Source organism: Mya arenaria, chromosome 8, assembly GCF_026914265.1.
Source record: "Mya arenaria isolate MELC-2E11 chromosome 8, ASM2691426v1".
NCBI lineage: Eukaryota > Metazoa > Mollusca > Bivalvia > Myida > Myidae > Mya > Mya arenaria.
This window is the reverse complement of record NC_069129.1, coordinates 66,175,263-66,193,613: the sequence shown is the minus strand read 5'-3', so window position 1 is coordinate 66,193,613 and position 18,351 is coordinate 66,175,263. Positions and strand designations below refer to the sequence as shown.

Here is an 18,351-nt window from a genome sequence, read left to right as displayed (position 1 = left end):
AACCAGTTTATCCATTGTTGAGCTTCTAAAAACAGCAGTGCAATATAATGCAGTCCTGAGTCTCAAAATCAGACTCAAGATGTTCCTGAGTCTCAAAATCAGACTCAATATGTTCCTGAGTCTCTAAATCAGACTAAAGATGTTCATGAGTCTCTAAATCAGACTCAAGATGTTCCTGAGTCTCAAAATCAGACTCAAGATGTTCCTGAGTCTCAAAATCAGACTCAAGATGTTCCTGAGTCTTTAAATCAGACTTAAGATGTTCCTGAGTCTCAAAATCAAACTCAAGATGTTCCTGAGTCTCAAAATCAGACGCAAGATGTTCTTGAACACAAACCAGAATTGTTCCACTTTTGATAAATGATCCAATAAAAAGAACCCTGCCAATTGTCATCTTGAACTGGCATAAAAAATGATGAATGGCATTTTGCTAATGCATATTTTCTGAGCAACTAGGTAGAGATTTAATGGCTGTTCTTTTGAACACAGCCTTTTTCTTGTTTTCATATGCTCAAGAAGCACAGCAAATCATCTTAAAAAATGGCTTGGAAAATTATCTGTTACAAAGCTGTTTTTCAATAAAAGCTGAAGATAACTGCATTTCTGTGTAATTGCTTGCAATCATCTTCATGAATAAATATCAATGTATCCATGTCTAAGCAATTCATCTCTTATTTTGAAATATTGAGAAATAACACAGTGCATATTGATTATAAACATGCACACATGACGGTATATCTGGCAATATTAAGCTATTAACACTCTACAGTGGAGTTTAAATGTTCTGACAGAGCTATAATTCATGATTTCCAGGATCCCACGACTGCTGGAAGTGGTCCAGGGAGCTGCAGTCTCGTTTCCTCGCATTGTCTCCTGTCTTGCTAAATGCTTCCATAAACTATCCACCATGTTTGGGAAATGCTTTGTTGATAAAAAGGTTAGCTTTTTATTCTCTATAGAAAATACTTCGTCTTTTTGTAATTTACATCATGGCTGTAAAACAGATCACTTGATTATGCATTGTCCCGAGGCTCTGAGAAATACTGGGAAATTTCTTCAGAATAAAAAAAAATCTTGTTATGAGAATGGCAAAAATGTCTTCTTCTAATAACATTTGAATAAAATCCCCTCTGATGTTTTCTCTCACAGAAATTAGAGTTGTCAGTATTATTTGTCATGCATTTCTATCGGATATGACATGGATGAAGATTCCCTGATTGTTCTACAATTTTGCAGGTCAAGCCAAGGTTCATCGACGTCCTCATGATGGGGGAGGACCATATAGGTGAAGTATTGCTATTTATTTTGAAAATGTCCTTTTAAGTACATGTATGTTCTGTATTTAATTGAATAGATCTAATATATTTGGTATAAGACTTTGCTGGTCTCATTTACAAGAAAATAATCAATTCATGCTAACGACTGCTTAATTACTTCATGTGTCCAGCCACTGTTGCAAGATCCTGGTCTGAAAACATACCATGTTTGAGTCTGATTTTACTTTAAAGCAAATTGTAGCAAATTATTTTGTTTGAATTTCTTGCTCTATTATAAAACTTGTAAAATGTAAACCAGGCGATTCCATATAGCAGACCCTAGAGGTTTATTCAGATTGAGCAGTTCCACATTCACAAGGTTTGTTGAACAGTTTTCAAATATAAATACAACCCCTTCATGGCATGTAAACCAACATTATATATTTCAGATCCATCTAGCAGTTTCACCTCCAGCTCCACCCCTTTTACCACATGTGTTGTACCAGTCTACGCCAGTGGGGTCCTAAGTGCCTTCAATAATGTATGTCCTCCTCTTGCAACTTGCAATTGGTAAAATTGAATCAATCAATCAATCAATCAATTAATCAATCAATCAATCAATCAACCAATCCATCAATTAATCAATTGATCAATCAATCAATCAATCAATCAATACATGTCAGTACATGTTATTGTTTATTGCTTTAAAGTATGTTAGATGTGAGCCATAATACATACATATATAAATATTTTAGGGTATCAACAAACAGATGAATATTATATATGCTCATGAAACAAACTGAACTGCCTTTTTAAGTACTCAGATAGTAACAAAATATTTTATATTAAGTTATAGTATGCTATTCATAAGCCATTGAATTGATCAATCTAGATTTCATTTTATGCAGAAAAGATGAACATAACCAAACTGGCTGTGTTGTTTTCAATCCAAAATGTTGGTGTCAGAATAAATATGTTAGACAAAAATTGTTTCTGTCTAAAATTCTTTCTAAGTTATATCTTAAATTCATGATGTCTTGTAACCCTTGTGTGCCTTGTTAAAACGAGGAGGCTGTTTTCTCCTGGGAGTCACGTTATTGTTTATATTGAAAGATTTCTTGGACAGGTCCATTTATGATCTTGAAACTTTGGGCCAGACATTCATTATTTATAAACAGAATTTCCTAAACAGAATTTCCTTTATAGTGTTTTCTTGGATTGTTTTCACTTCCAGCTTTTATTTTTATGAGATCCTACTTTAGAAAAAGCATTAATTTAGAAAATAAAATGTTTATTATAATTATGCTTTTTGGGTTTATGGAGATTTATCAGTAAAATAATTTTTCGTTTTCAGCACTGTTACATTTCCATACAATTTGGCCTGCATATCTGAAAAACAACAATTAAATGTTGTTTATATCCTTCTAAGGCATATTTTAAATAAAATGTGTTTGTTTCAGGATAGAATAGCTGTATATTTTGCCTCATGAACATCAAAAATAAGTATTTCACTCATGTCTATGCCACTCGTGAAATATAGCTTTTGGTGATCACTCGGTGAAATATTATAAGTATATATCATGTTGTTCCAGTCCTGATATAAAAGATCTGACTTGAGGGCACGTGCGTAAGCCGGTAACGAGGCTTGCCACGCAGCGTGCCCGAGGGTCGGATTTTTCGATCAGGACCCGAATAACATGATTGATACTTTTTCTTGCATATCTTAATTTATCAATTTGTGGAAAAAATGACGTTAAAAGAAACTTTTGCGAAATTACACCAAAAAGCGCATGCGACGTTGCTTATCGATGTCATAGAGCGCAGTAATTTTGAATTACTAAAAATAACGTTTTTTAACGATTATTTATGTTCAATTTTAATTAAAAGTCATGCAAACATAATTATATATTTGATTGTGCTTTATTGAAATGGCATAATATATTTTTCATAAACCATACAATAAATGAAATAAGAAGTGGCACGTTGTTTGCGCGTGACTCATCTTACATGGGGTATGTAAGATGGGGTTTTCAAGCACTGGTCACATGACTGGATACACATGTCCGGTATGCAAGAAATTGCGATCTTACACTGAAACAAACAAATATCCTTTTTATCTTCTACTGAGTACCACATAAATGCATGTGAACTCCAGAAAAACAAAGCTTTCGAGAAATGTAAATTTCTCCTGCTATGGCCATTGGCATTGCCCTGTGTAGACTGTCGAGCCTTCCCGCTATTTTCAGCTCTGAATAGCTTGTCTGATCAAAATCCCGTGGGTGGGAAAACGGAAGTCTTGACATGCCAATTTTGAGGAACAAGTGAAAATATACCAATTAGACAAGTATGGAACATTATAAGACCATATAAATGGAAGAAAAAAATTGTCTGGTAGGAGAAGTAGTGTATTATTGCTATTATTTCCTTTTAATTCTTTGTAAAGATCTTAAAAAAATACCATTTTTTTCTTATATTCAGTGAATATGAATTGTGGTATAAAATTAATTTTATGGACAAAAATCAGTTTTATTGCACTATTATATTGGGAAGCTAATCAAGTATTAATTGTTACAAGAAATCAACAGCTGCAAATAAGTGATATTTCATCTGGCTTTGAATGCTTATTGAGAGGTCATATCAGCCAGCAGCAGTTTTGTTTGCTTTATGTTAAGAGAGATGAACTCGTTCAACTGATTCTAGTTGCATGCATGATATTAAAACAAAAACACTTGGCTCCAAGAAAGCATTGATGTTGTATAGAATAAATGTAATGCTTTTTTACGTGGCTAAAACACATCTCTAAAATGTATAACTCTCGCTTTCATAATACTTTTTTGTAGACTGACTATGGCTATACATGTAGCAAAACAGAAACTGGGGGTCAAAGGCATATGATTGTTTATTATATGGAAATTTGTCACTTCATTGAGCTCATGAAAAATTGGGGTGCAAAATGGGGCCAATTAATAAGGCCTAATTTAAGCTACGTGAGAGGCCGTACCCAGCATTTCTTACATAAGACCCAATAAATGATATTGTTTCATTCTGAATCAAATGTTATCACTATGAGCCATTTTGGTATCATTTGATGGGGATTCCGTGTATAAATTCAAGCCTCTTGGTACACCATATAAATCTTGCAGGAGGAGGACAGACAACAGCTGTCACAGTTTTTACGTGAAGCTCTCTTCTGCCTGTCAGCCTATAATGCTCCAAAGGAGAGTCTGCGGATTGCCATCTCAGAATTGTGGTAAGTGTGTTAAGAATGGAATCTCATAGGAGTTGAGAATCAGCCGTGTCTGATTATTTTATTGCAACATTCTGTCACTCAATTATCAGAATTTGTTGTCTTAAAGTGACATCTAATAGCAGCTTTCTGTAAGTTGTAATAGTTGGTAGGTTAACATTTCATATTCATGGTTTTTTTCCTGTTAGCTGCTTAACTGTGTGTACTGTCACTAATAATTGTCTGTTCTCTTGAATATGAGTAAATGACAGCAATACATTTTAATGATTAATTTGATAAGTTGATAAATCTTATCAGCAGATTCAAAAGTCAGAAATGGGCACTTTTGAAGTGCATTGTATCTGCTGCTTTGCTTTTACCACTTTTGCTTTCGAAGGTAAAAATATTTCAAACTCAGATATATTAAACATAGGCAATATATAGACGTCGATAACCAATCAACATTATACAGGTACTGTTATTCTAAATATCTAAACATTTTTGTCAAAACTGTTATTTTATAACTTGATAACTGCATGCACTGTGTATGGAATATTACTGTTTTTGAATGTTGTAAGGGCCCATTGGGATGGCCCCGACTCCATGGTCCCTATTACGGGGGAAATAAAAGGGGTCATCGAGATCTCAAAAAGAAAAAAAAGACAACATGTACCTCCTATTCTGTCAATATGCAATTAAATACGTCAAACTGGCATGATGATGCTTTTATCTATATTAGTTTTCATGATTGAAACTGTTTTTGTAATGTTAATTTTCCTTGAATAAAAGAATAAAAAGGGGTTGAAATAAGAAATAATAATCAGAAATGGTAGGTTTGTACTTACAAAGGAAACAGTTCTCCAGTCAGGATCAACCATGCATCAACAGGATGGTTGCATTTTAAAACCTGTATAATCAATTTATTCCTTGCTGGAATCTGGTTCTGAATCAAGCAACAATGGATTTTTTTCCCTGCCAAAAATCATTTAAAATTAAAGATGCACTCTTACTCCCAAATAAGATTTTCCACAATGAATACAATTGTTTTAATATACTAAAAAGGATGTACAAATGTCGAAAACAGTGGTTCTTATGAAGGATATTGAATTTTTTTTTAAAGTAATGAGCATAAAACATGGTATTTCTTTCTTATGAGGCTATAGTACCGGTAGATCACAGTAAATCTTTTAGCATTCACCAATCATTTAATATTTTTGCGCTTTCTGCTATAGAATACACGGTTACAATCTTGTTATCAGTAACATTTTCCATAAATGCATTATTTAGTAAGTAGTTAAAAGTTTATCAGTCATAATTGATGTTTGTTATACATATGTTTCTATATTGATTTTGAATAAGAGTGTCACTTTAACATTTTTTCCAACTTGACAGTTTGTTTGATGAAAATCGGCCTTAGCGATAAACCAAATGTTAAGTGTGTGTTCACATTGCATTATACAGTACTGCATTACCTTCTAAGCATTACAAACATGCGGGCAATGTTCATTCTCCTGAAGTGGAACATTTTAGTACATTTTTACACCATGAGGGTGATCTGAGGAATAACATTAGTTTGAAAACATCAATTTTCATGTGACAGGTTAAGAATGATGCACCAGACACAGGGTTTTATCCTACGTCTTAAGCATTATAAAATCATATTTTTGTAGATATTAGCATGACCAAGTTACAATATGGATTTATTAAGCCTTGTGTTACACTACCAAATGTATATATACAAGTAGTTGAAGAATATAATTTTTATGAATTAATAAAATAGTGCATTGTAGTTTGTACTTGGTGCCAAGGTGTTGTAATATTTAGTTGAATCCCTGTTCTGTTTAAATATTCAGTCCAATACCTTCTATTTTGAAAATCTAGTCCAATATCTAACCTGTCCAAGCCCTACTGTACTCTGTTTATATATACATGTCCAATAAAACCCCACTGTACTCTGTTTGTATATAAATGTCCAATAAAAACCCACTGTACTCTGTTTGTATATAAATGTCCAATAAAAACCCACTGTACTCTGTTTATATATACATGTCCAATAAAACTCCACTGTACTCTGTTTGTATATAAATGTCCAATAAAACCCCACTGTACTCTGTTTGTATATACATGTCCAATAAAACCCCACTGTACTCTGTTTGTATATAAATGTCCAATAAAACCCCACTGTACTCTGTTTGTATATAAATGTCCAATAAAACCCCACTGTACTCTGTTTATATATACATGTCCAATAAAACCCCACTATACTCTGTTTATATATACATGTCCAATAAAACCCCACTATACTCTGTTTATATATACATGTCCAATAAAACCCCACTGTACTCTTGTTTGTATATACATGTCCGATAAAAAACCCACTATACTCTGTTTGTATATAAATGTCCAATAAAACCCCACTGTACTCTGTTTGTATATAAATGTCCAATAAAAACCCACTGTACTCTGTTTGTATATAAATGTCCAATAAAACCCCACTGTACTCTGTTTGTATATAAATGTCCAATAAAACCCCACTGTACTCTGTTTGTATATAAATGTCCAATAAAACCCCACTGTACTCTGTTTGTATATAAATGTCCAATAAAACCCCACTGTACTCTGTGTATATATACATGTCCAATAAAACCCCACTGTACTCTGTTTGTATATAAATGTCCAATAAAACCCCACTGTACTCTGTTTGTATATAAATGTCCAATAAAACCCCATTGTACTCTGTTTGTATATACATGTCCAATAAAACCCCACTGTACTCTGTTTATATATACATGTCCAATAAAACCCCACTGTACTCTGTTTGTATATAAATGTCCAATACTTACTGTGTTTTGAAAATCTGATTCAATCTATCCCTTAAATAATCAGTTTATCCATTCTCTATATGAATATCTAGTCCAATACCTACTCAATTTAATTGACAAGTCCAACAATTGCTTCTTTATTTGAAAATGTAGTCCAATCCCCCACTATTTTTGAAAATCTAGTCCAATCCCCCACTATGTTTGAAAATCTAGTCCAATCCCCCACTATATTTGAAAATCTAGTCCAATCCCCAACTATGTTTGAAAATCTAGTCCAATCCCCCACTATTTTTGAAAATCTAGTCCAATCCCCACTATGTTTGAAAATCTAGTCCAATCCCCCACTATGTTTGAAAATCTAGTCCAATCCCCCACTATTTTTGAAAATCTAGTCCAATCCCCCACTATTTTTGAAAATCTAGTCCAATCCCCAACTATGTTTGAAAATCTAGTCCAATCCCCCACTATGTTTGAAAATCTAGTCCAATCCCCCACTATGTTAAAAAATCCAGTCCAATCCTCCACTATGTTTGAAAATTTAATCCAGTCCCCACTATTTTTAAAAATCTAGTCCAATCCCCACTATGTTTGAAAATCTAGTCCAATCCCCAATATGTTTGAAAATCTAGTCCAATGCCACTACATTTGAAAATCTAGTCCAATCCCCACTATGTTTGAAAATCTAGTCCAATGCCACTACATTTGAAAATCTAGTCCAATCCCCACTATGTTTGGAAATCTAGTCCAATCCCCACTATGTTGGAAAATCTAGTCCAATGCCACTACATTTGAAAATCTAGTCCAATCCCCACTATATTTGAGAATATAGTCCAATCCCCACTATGTTTGAAAATCTAGTCCAATGCCACTACATTTGAAAATCTAGTCCAATCCCCACTATATTTGAGAATCTAGTCTAATCCTTACTATATTTGAGAATCTAGTCCAATCCTCACTATGTTTGGAAATCTAGTCCAATCCCCACTATGTTGGAAAATTTAATCCAGTCTGAAGTATGTTGGAAAATCTAGTGCAACCACTTCTCTGTTTCAATATTGAATACACCCCTACCCCGCTTAACACATTCAATTGGGTCACATCTGTGCATACGTTCTATTCCATACGCTCTATTGCACACTCATTGTTTGTGACACTCCATTTACATGCATACTCATAGTTGTGCATTTTCTCTTCCAGCCAGGAAGCCAACAACCATGACCTTTTGTTAACAGCGCTCTGGGAGGGTGTGGTCCATGCATCACCCCTTGTGAGGGCAACCGCTGCTAGGATGTTTGATGTAAGTAGACAAGATGTGTTCTTAGACGATGAGAACATTCTAGTGATATAAGTGTTGGCCTTTCGCTTTAAAGGTTGTGGGTTCAAGCACCATCAGCACATATTTTAGTTCATCAAAGGTTTATATGACAAGTTCAAAGGTGAGTGAATTTCAGTCTCTATTATGGTGTTTTGTTTCACTGTTTCATTTGTCCTGCTTGGATCTGGTTTGTTCTTCTCTTTTTATCTTAGTAAAATAACAACCCTCCTGTTGCTACAAGGATTGTCCCTGCCTATGGACTTTAACTTGGATTAAATTTTATTCATATTATACATGAGAGTTCTTGTTTCAGATTGTGATGCACAGTGTGAATGAATCTCTTGCCTCCACCCGCTGTGTTCCCGCCCTCGTCACTCTTGGCAGTGACCCGGACATGTGAGTTTATACTTGTGGGATGTATTTTTGTTGTTGAGCAAATATGCCACATGGGTGTAATGTCTTGTTTGTTTATTGTCCTGCACTTTATTCTTATAAAGTCTTCTATTTAACATTTTGCATGTTCCAGAAGTTTCAATTTTCAATGTAAAGTGGCATAGATAAAACATGTTACTGGGATTTTTGAAACATTTTGTCTTAAATATTTATGACATGAGTAAATTTATCCACTTTTAATTTTATTTTTTATTTTTATTTTATATACTTGCTAGTCTTTTAGTTAAAACTTGGCCAAAAGGATACATTTTCATCTGATGTTAAAAAGGCAACTCTCTTGGGAGTTATTTTTTTATGCAAAATTAAAACAGCAATGTCTCAAAAGCTATCAAAGGAATATCTCTCAGTTGGTGGAGGAATTATAAACAATTTTAAACGTTTTTATTGCCTAATATCTGTATAGACAAAAATATCATTCATTTTGCCTTGGAACTACAATGTAGTAATATCTTGGCTTTTGATTGGAATTTATAAAACATATAAAAAATATGAAAATCATTGAAGATGGTTGAACTAACCTTCATTCCCATGTCTCATGGTTTTATTCTTTACTGGAAAAACAATTCAATCGTTTGAATTGTGACGTATCTTTTCCATCACAATTTGGCTAATAAAGCAGGCAGTAGTGCCAAAATAGAGGTTCACTTTTGCATTTAGAGGCACTATCAGTGATCACGACGATAGCAGCCAAGGGGATAAACCTGATAATTTTGACCATATTAAGCCCCTTAAGTGAGTTATTGATCATTAATAACCCTGACCTTGTATCTAGATTGAAAGACGGCCTTAGCAAAGAAAGAATGGAAAGTTAATTAGTTTGCGCTGAACATTAAGTCTTCCTAGTCTGTATCTTAAAATAATGAAGTAGAAAAGCAGATGAGTACACAATCTAGATTAACACTCTATCATTTGAACAAACAAAAAATCCCACTTATGTCATTTGGAAAATTGTCCAGCAGCTGTTTAACCAAACTAAACAGCACATTTCTGGCTGGCATTTGTAGAGAGATGTTTGTTTTCAATTTCCAGCTCTTCGGACCAAATGCTTTTATTTGCAACAAACACGAATTTCATTTTGATTTACATTTATTTCATGCTTTCCTGTGGTTTAATGAAATATAACTGTGGATTATATTCTGATTAACTCCTGAAGCAGTGAGTTAATCAAAATATAATTTCATTGTTTGTCTCATTTAAGCTTGTTCATTTAATAAGATGAACATAAACGCACACAGTGCTGGAAAGAAAAAAAAAACAATGAAGTCATTTCTTGTAGGGTATAATTCGGCTAAACTTTGGAGCTCTTTTTCAGCTTAATATCTAAATCAATTATTATATAAGACTATAAATCTGAAACAAAATTTGTACCAGTAGTTCAGTGTAAAATTGCAATATATTTCAACTTATGTACAAAGAATGACTCTAAAACAATATCTTCTGTTTAATATTTCTTATACATTTTTAACTCCACTGGCCGAAAGCCATGGAGCTTATGTCGTCACAGATTGTCCGTCGTGAGTGCGTGCGTGCGTGCGTGCGTGCGTAAACTTTTACTTTAAACGACATCTCCTCTGAAACTGATAAGCGGATTTTGACAAAACTTCACAGGAATGTTCCTTTGGTGGTCCTTTACCAAAATTGCTCAAATGGTTCCGGTCCATTGCACAATATGGCCGCCAGAGCTAAAAATAGCAAAATCTTTAAACGACATCTCCTCTGAAACGGTTCGGCAGATTTTGATGAAACTTGACAGTAATGTTCCTTGGGTGGTCCTTTATTAAAATTGCTCAAATGGTTCTGGTCCATTGCACAATATGGCCGCCACAGCTAAAAATAGCAAAATCTTTAAACGACATCTCCTCTGAAACGGATAGGCAGATTTTGATGAAACTTGACAGAATTGTTCCTTGGGTGGTCCTTAACCAAAATTGCTCAAATGGTTCCGGTCCACTGCACAACATGGCTGCCAGGGCAAAAAAATAGAAAAACCTTTAAAGAACATCTTCTCAGAATTCGATGATCAGATTTTGATGAAACTTAACAGAAATGTTCCTTGGATGGTCCTTTATCAAATTTGCTTCAATGGTTTCGGTCCACTGCACAAGATGGCCCCCAGAGGTAAAAATAGAAAAACCTTTAAACGACTTCTCCTCAGAAACCGATGATCAGATTTTGATGAAACTTGACAGAAATGTTCCTTGGGTGGTCATTAACCAAAATTTGTTAAATGGTTCCAGTCCACTGCACACCATGGCTGCCAGAGCTAAAAAATAAAAAAAACTTTATACGACTTGTCGTCGAAACCGATGACCTTTTTTCGATAAAACTTGACAGAAATGTTTGTTTGGTGCTCCTTTACTCAAATTGCCCAAATCATTTCGGTCCACTGCACAACATGGCAGCCAGAGCTATTAAAGTAAAAAAATTTTTTAAATAACTTCTCCTCAAAAATTGATGATTGTATTTCTATGAAACTTGACGAAAATGTTCGTTAGGTGGTCTTTGCTTGAACCTTTTGGCCAGTGGAGCACAGGCACTGATGTGCCTCTTGTTCATTTTTATATGCCCGAAGGGTTGTATTATGTTATGGCCTCCATCGTCTGTCCGTCTGTCTGTCCGTCTGTCCGTCCGTTAGCAATTCCGTGTCCGGGCCATAACTTGGTAACTAATAAAGCGATTTTCAAATAACTTTATACAAATTATCACTACATTAAAAGGATGTGTTGCGCGCAATTTCCAGGTCCATACTTCAAAGACTAGAATCACCATGGGGGTGCGTTAGCAAATCCGTGTCCGGGCCACAACTTGGTCACTAATAAAGTCATTTTCAAATAACTTTATACAAAGCATCATTACATTAAAAGGATGTGTCGCGCGCAATTTCCAGGTCCATACCTCAAACACTAGAATCACCATGGGGGGGGGGACGTTAGCAATTCCATGTCCAGGCAATAACTGGGTTACTACTAAAGCAATTTTCAAATAACTTTATACAAATCATCTTTACATTAAAAGGATTTGTCAAGCATGCTTTTCAGGTCCGTACCTCAAAGGCTAATTTCACTGGGGGGCGTTAGCAATTCCGTGTCCGGGCCATAACTTGGTAACTAATAAAGCTATTTTCAAATAACTTTATACAAATCATCACTACATTAAAAGGATGTGTCGAACGCAATTTCCAGGTCCATACCTCAAAGACTAGAATCACCATGGGGGTGCGTTAGCAAATCGTGTCCGGGCCACAACTTGGTCACTAATAAAGTCATTTTCAAATAACTTTATACAAAGCATCATTACATTAAAAGGATGTGTCGCGCGCAATTTCCAGGTCCATACCTCAAACACTAGAATCACCATGGGGGGGGGGGGACGTTATCAATTCCATGTCCAGGCCATAACTGGGTTACTACTAAAGCAATTTTCAAATAACTTTATACAAATCATCTCTACATTAAAAGGATTTGTCAAGCCTGCTTTCCAGGTCCGTACCTCAAAGGCTAATTTCACTGGGGGGCGTTAGCAATTCCGTGTCCAGGCCACAACTTTGTGTTACTACTAATAAAGGAATTTTTAGAAAACGTGTCCTAGACACAACTTTGTAACCAATAAAGCAGTTTTTAGATAACTTTATACAAATTATTGCTACATTAAAAGGATGTGTTGTGAGCACTTTTCAAGTCCTGCTACTTTTAAACTTGTATTCTCAGATTTTCTAAGGAAGTTTCAGATATTCTATTTTTTTTATAAAAATATTTCATTTCATAAAATCTGATTCCATATTAGTACATCCTTCATTGCACTACTTACCAGTATGTATGTTGTTTTACAATTATTCTATGTTGTAAAAAAATACTGTTGAACAAAGGTTTTTATTAGCACTGCTAACTTAAGTATCATTAAAGTTTCAATATTGGAAGTTTAAGCCTTTGTTGTAAACACTTCACACCTAGTAAGCAGTATACTAGCATAACCTAAATGTTTATTAAAGACCTTAAGCCGAATCTTCTTCGGGCGTATAATGCTCCGTTTCGCGGTGCTCTTGTTTTAAACTGGATTATTAGGAAAGAAATCATCTCTTTTTAAGCTGGTAAGACCAAAGAGTGTTTGAAATAAAAGAAATTGTGCACAATGATTAATCTTTTTTATGCATAAAACTGTTTATAAGAGCAATTCTTTTGTTTCAGTTCTGTTCGAATAGCAACGATCCCTGCCCTTGGAACTATCATAGAAACAGTCACATCCAGAGATGTAAGTTATTCTAGTAAAATTGTTGTTGATAGAGAAATTACATTCATGCATAATTGTGTGTTTAAAGATATGCTTTTTTTATTATTCCCTCAGGTATAACTATCTAGGGGCTATGACCCGTCCCATTACGCCCGTCACAAAATCCTGTGTCACATTATACTACTGAAAGTATTGAACCTTCTTACATGAATTTCATAGGAATGTTGGTCCGCCTGGGGAATTTTGCACCTGCAATGTTTGTGACAGATTACTTCATCTAACCAGAGTTATGGCCCTTGACTAAGTATACAATGATCTGAAAAACATATTGCACCACATGTAGCTCTAAAAGCATTTTGCATACACTTATGAAATTTGTAGGAATGTTGGTCAGCATTGAACATTGTGCACTGAGTGATGGCCCTTGACTTAGTAAACAAATCATAAAATGTGGTCTGAAAAATATTGTGTTAGGCTGATTTAACAAGAGCAGAATGTTGATCAGTTTTATATTACGCATGCTGATGGTGTTAATTCCCAAAGAAAACATGTAACCATTCATGTGTCCATGCAGGAGGTATACATTACCCATGTGATTGCTCTGACTTCATTGGTAACTTTGTATTTTAGTAAATTTTGTACTATCTGTAATTTTTCATTGATGTTTAAAATGAATTTCTGTTCATTAGAAGTTTTGTGTATTTTATTGTAATATTACTTAAGCTAGGTAAGTTTGTCCTTTTGGTTTTATTTTGATGTAGATTACTTAAGTTCAAGTAAAAAGATGATTCATTTTTTATGCCTGGTATGGATATGATAGTGCCATACATGTACCTGCAGTCCCGTCACTATCGTAATGACGCTCATTAACAACCAACTGTGTTGTGGAAACAAGTACAACATCTCTTTATGTTGTTGTTGTTGTTGTTGAGTTTTCAAAGGTCTACCTGCGCCCTATAATGGCTGCACAATGTTTCTTCTTATAGATATGTACTATTGATTCACAGTGTCCCTAATGCTGTTGCACTTAAGAAATCAATACCAGTATTTCTCTAACATCTGACATATTACATTTCCTGTGTGATTAATGTCTTATATAATAGTGTATCCCCATGTGACTTGGGACTGGTGAAGACTCATACAAGTCACTCAACAAAGAACTTCGAAAAGCTGGTTATGGTTTCCTGAATTAGGTCCTTCTAAAACGTAACACAAAATCTTCAAAAATCATTTTTAATAAGTAAAAATAATCAGCTGAGTAAATTTTTAGTTTACAGCAATCCAAATAATGTTCAAAGTACATGCATTGTGTGTGGAACAGACACGCTCTCTGAGTTTAAGAGTTTTGTAACATTTCCTATTAAAGCTTTGTGTTAATTGATGGCAGCTTTACCCATATTTGAATTTTGTCTTTAATACACCAATGTTGCAATCGTTTTGCACACATTCTTTTTACAATTGAAAATGAAGACACAATAAAGGCCATTTTGTTTAATGTTAACATCAATGGTTCCCTTGACATAGAAAGGGGAAATGGATACTGTAGCCAACATGTCAAAGATTGAGCAATGTATTTTTCAATGTGATAGCTCTTGTTTTATTTGAATATAATAGTACATCATCAATGCTTCATCTTTAACTGTTAACAACAATGTTGTTAATCACGTTATTAATTTTAATAAAGTTCTGAACAATCAGCCCATTATTAACAAATTATTACTTGTAATTAATATTCAGCTAAATTTCAAGAGGCTATATCAGTCTTAATTTCTTGTGTAATACATAATGCATAACACTTGTATTAACCATTACAGCGAGGATAAGCCAATAATAGAACAGAAATTCTCAATAATTGACTCTAAAATATTCACAGGTTTAGTTCAGGATTAATAAAAAATCAGGATTGAGAGCTTTTAACTTCAGACTCTTCAGTATTGTACTGTCAGTTGTAAAGATTGTTTCGTCTTTGACATCTTCATCAAAAAAGTGAAGTAGAAGTACCTTGCAATGAATATAAATGACTTTGGAAACACTTTCTTTTAAGACACTTAACTCTGTTTTGGGCTTGAATCCCCTACTATTTTTCAGTATTGACAACTATCTGCAGCCGCTAGAACTCCTGAAAAGTAGAGAATTTGTACTAAGTTACATTTAATTATTCTCGTACACCAGAGCGATTTAATTATTCTCGTACACCAGAGTGATGATGCTATGCATACAATTTATAGGATTATCATAGCAATTTGATAAATGAGAATGCAAATGATGAGACACCCTTGTTGCACCGCGGTCTTCTTTGATACATGTGAGGTATGAGACATGTCAAGCGGTAGACATGTCAGGCAATAGCCATGTCAGGGGACAGGGGCTGCTTATGCAATTTATATTGTTTAATAGGTTAGAATCACGCTGTGACACATACACTGGGGTTGTCATAGAGAAACAATTGAAAGAATAAAATTCTCACACTTTTATGGACGTCTTACATTCTGGACTCTTAAATGCGAGTCAGTGTTCCATTTTCACAGATGTGGATCTCTTACGCACAGGGGCAATCTATTCAACAGGCACATGTCGGTCTGCCATTGGACGAATACTAGGCCGAGATTTTGTCGGAAATAAATTTTTAAAAATAAGTTGCATTGGCTATAATTGTAAGGAGTATCTTTAACATTCGTCAAACACAATTTCCTCGAAATGACCAAACATAAATTTAGTTTTTAAAGGCCAACTAAAAATATTCTCTAGTTTCTCATGTTCATCTTTTAAAAGACAGAGGAGGAATGCTTAATTCATTGGAAGGTCTAATCATTATAAGTTATAAACTTTTGAAAAGCAACTTTTGGTTGAACTTATGTTTGTATAAAACAACAACTGTCAATCTGTCTCACCTTAAACCCAACTCCTAGGAAACATCCAATGTATGAAATATATTGATTGCAGCATAAGGATAGTTAACATATTTTCATATTTTCTTAAATTTATGCAAATTCGTATGTGATGTAATAAGTTATTTTGAATGATTTTTAGACTAACCTCAAGCAGACGCCAGCATTGGTAACTGGGCCAAAGACGAAATGTATAAGTTTTAAACCACCAGTGAATTACTCAGAAAAAATACTACACATTTACTAATAACATTACAAATAAAAATTAAAGCGCATTTTCTTGTAAGTCCAAACCAAATCATATTTTTGTTTTATCATCAGTCCATGTTCTGAATATTTATATGCAAAAACTACAGAAACAAGCTCAGTAGCCAAAAGTTTAAACATAAACATTGTTTAACCGCACAGGGTTAATGCCAAAGACATAGAATACACAAACAAAAAAACACAAACAAGAAACATGGAACAACAGCACAAAAATTCACAAACAGCACAGTGCATACTTACTATATTAAAACTAGGTGTGTTTATCAAGGATTGTTAGGTACTAGGATTCTGAAAAACAGTACCATATAATTATGGACTTTTTAAATCCTTTTTCTTGAAAAAATACAACCTTTTCGTTTCAAACAGAACATCACTTTAACTGTTGAAACTTTTCATGATGGTCTCACTATAAATTCTATAAGTTGTTAGTGTTCAGCCTCATGTTTCCGTCCATTTCATTACTGAACAGATACACATTTACAATTACATTGCATTATTATCAGTTTTAATGATAGTGCTGCCGATGAAAGTATATTTTAATTATAAAAATGTGTTTTTCATATATATATACATATATTCCTTCATCTTGAGCGAATATTTTACTGATTTTATAGTTGTTTACGATCTCCTATGGTAAGCAAAGCTTTAAATGATCAAGGGTTAAACTCTTTAAATAAAAACACAAAGGGGATTAATATAATCTGACCATGATTTACCTCTTATGGGCATTTACTGATGATTTAAATATCATTTAAGGTCCTGTTTCTAACAAGCAACAAAATAGTGAGATGGAAAGATATTTAATTGATGGACAAAATAATGCATCACTTACATTGATAGTTGCATGTCAATACTGTTAACAGCGATACTTTATAAAATAATAATATGTTTCTGTGATGGCGAATCAAAGCAAATGTTGAGTCAGATGCTCTGGCAATATGGTTTTTGTGTCGCCTGAAAAGACGACATATAGGGGTTACTTTTGGCGGCGGCGTCGGCGGCGGTGTCGGCGGCGCGGCGTCCGCGTCCCATTTTCGCTTATATATCTCCTAAACTATTAGTGGTATCAACTTGAAACTTCATATGTACATAGATCTAATTGAGGGCAAGTGCAGTGCACAAGAACTGTTACTCTTGCTTCCATATTTTTAGAGTTTTTCCCTTTGTTATTTTTCATGCTTAAAGTTTTGTCCGGGGCATATCTTGTAGAATATAAGAGTTATCAACTTGAAACTTCATATGTAGATAGATCTCATGGAGGGCAAGTGCAGTGCACAATAACAGTAACTCTTGCTTTCTTAGTTTTAAAATTATTGCCCTTTGTTAATTTTCATGCTTAAAGTTTTGTCCGGGTCATATCTTGAAGAATATAAGAGGTATCAACTTGAAATTTCATAGCTAGACAGATCTCATTGAGGGCAAGTGCAGTGCACAATAACAGTAACTCTTGCTTTCTTAGTTTTAAAGTTATTGCCCTTTGTTAATTTTCATGCTTAAAGTTTTGTCCGGGGCATATCTTGAAGAATATAAGAGGTATCAACTTGAAACTTCATAGCTAGATATATCTCATTGAGGGCAAGTGCAGTGCACAATAACAGTAACTCTTGCTTTCTTAGTTTTAAAGTTATTGCCCTTTGTTAATTTTCATGCTTAAAGTTTTGTCCGGGGCATATCTTGAAGAATATAAGAGGTATCAACTTGAAACTTCATAGCTAGATATATCTCATTGAGGGCAAGTGCAGTGCACAATAACAGTAACTCTTGCTTTCTTAGTTTTAAAGTTATTGCCCTTTGTTAATTTTCATGCTTAAAGTTTTGTCCGGGGCATATCTTGAAGAATATAAGAGGTATCAACTTGAAACTTCATAGCTAGATAGATCTCATTGAGGGCAAGTGC

The 18,351-nt window shown here is 34.3% G+C and overlaps 1 protein-coding gene across 3 annotated transcripts in view; it reads left to right on the top strand.

Annotated features, from left to right (window-relative positions):
* The window catches only part of LOC128243096 (RAB11-binding protein RELCH homolog), a 103,039-nt gene that overhangs the window by 19,567 nt on the left and 65,121 nt on the right, over window positions 1–18,351 (top strand). For all 3 annotated transcript variants that reach the window (XM_052960623.1, XM_052960621.1, XM_052960622.1), the window contains 7 exons: window positions 814–937; window positions 1,237–1,285; window positions 1,706–1,797; window positions 4,400–4,506; window positions 8,502–8,601; window positions 8,933–9,015; window positions 13,257–13,320. In XM_052960623.1, coding sequence (XP_052816583.1) covers window positions 814–937; window positions 1,237–1,285; window positions 1,706–1,797; window positions 4,400–4,506; window positions 8,502–8,601; window positions 8,933–9,015; window positions 13,257–13,320 — 619 coding nt within the window. The remainder of the gene's footprint in view (window positions 1–813; window positions 938–1,236; window positions 1,286–1,705; window positions 1,798–4,399; window positions 4,507–8,501; window positions 8,602–8,932; window positions 9,016–13,256; window positions 13,321–18,351) is intronic.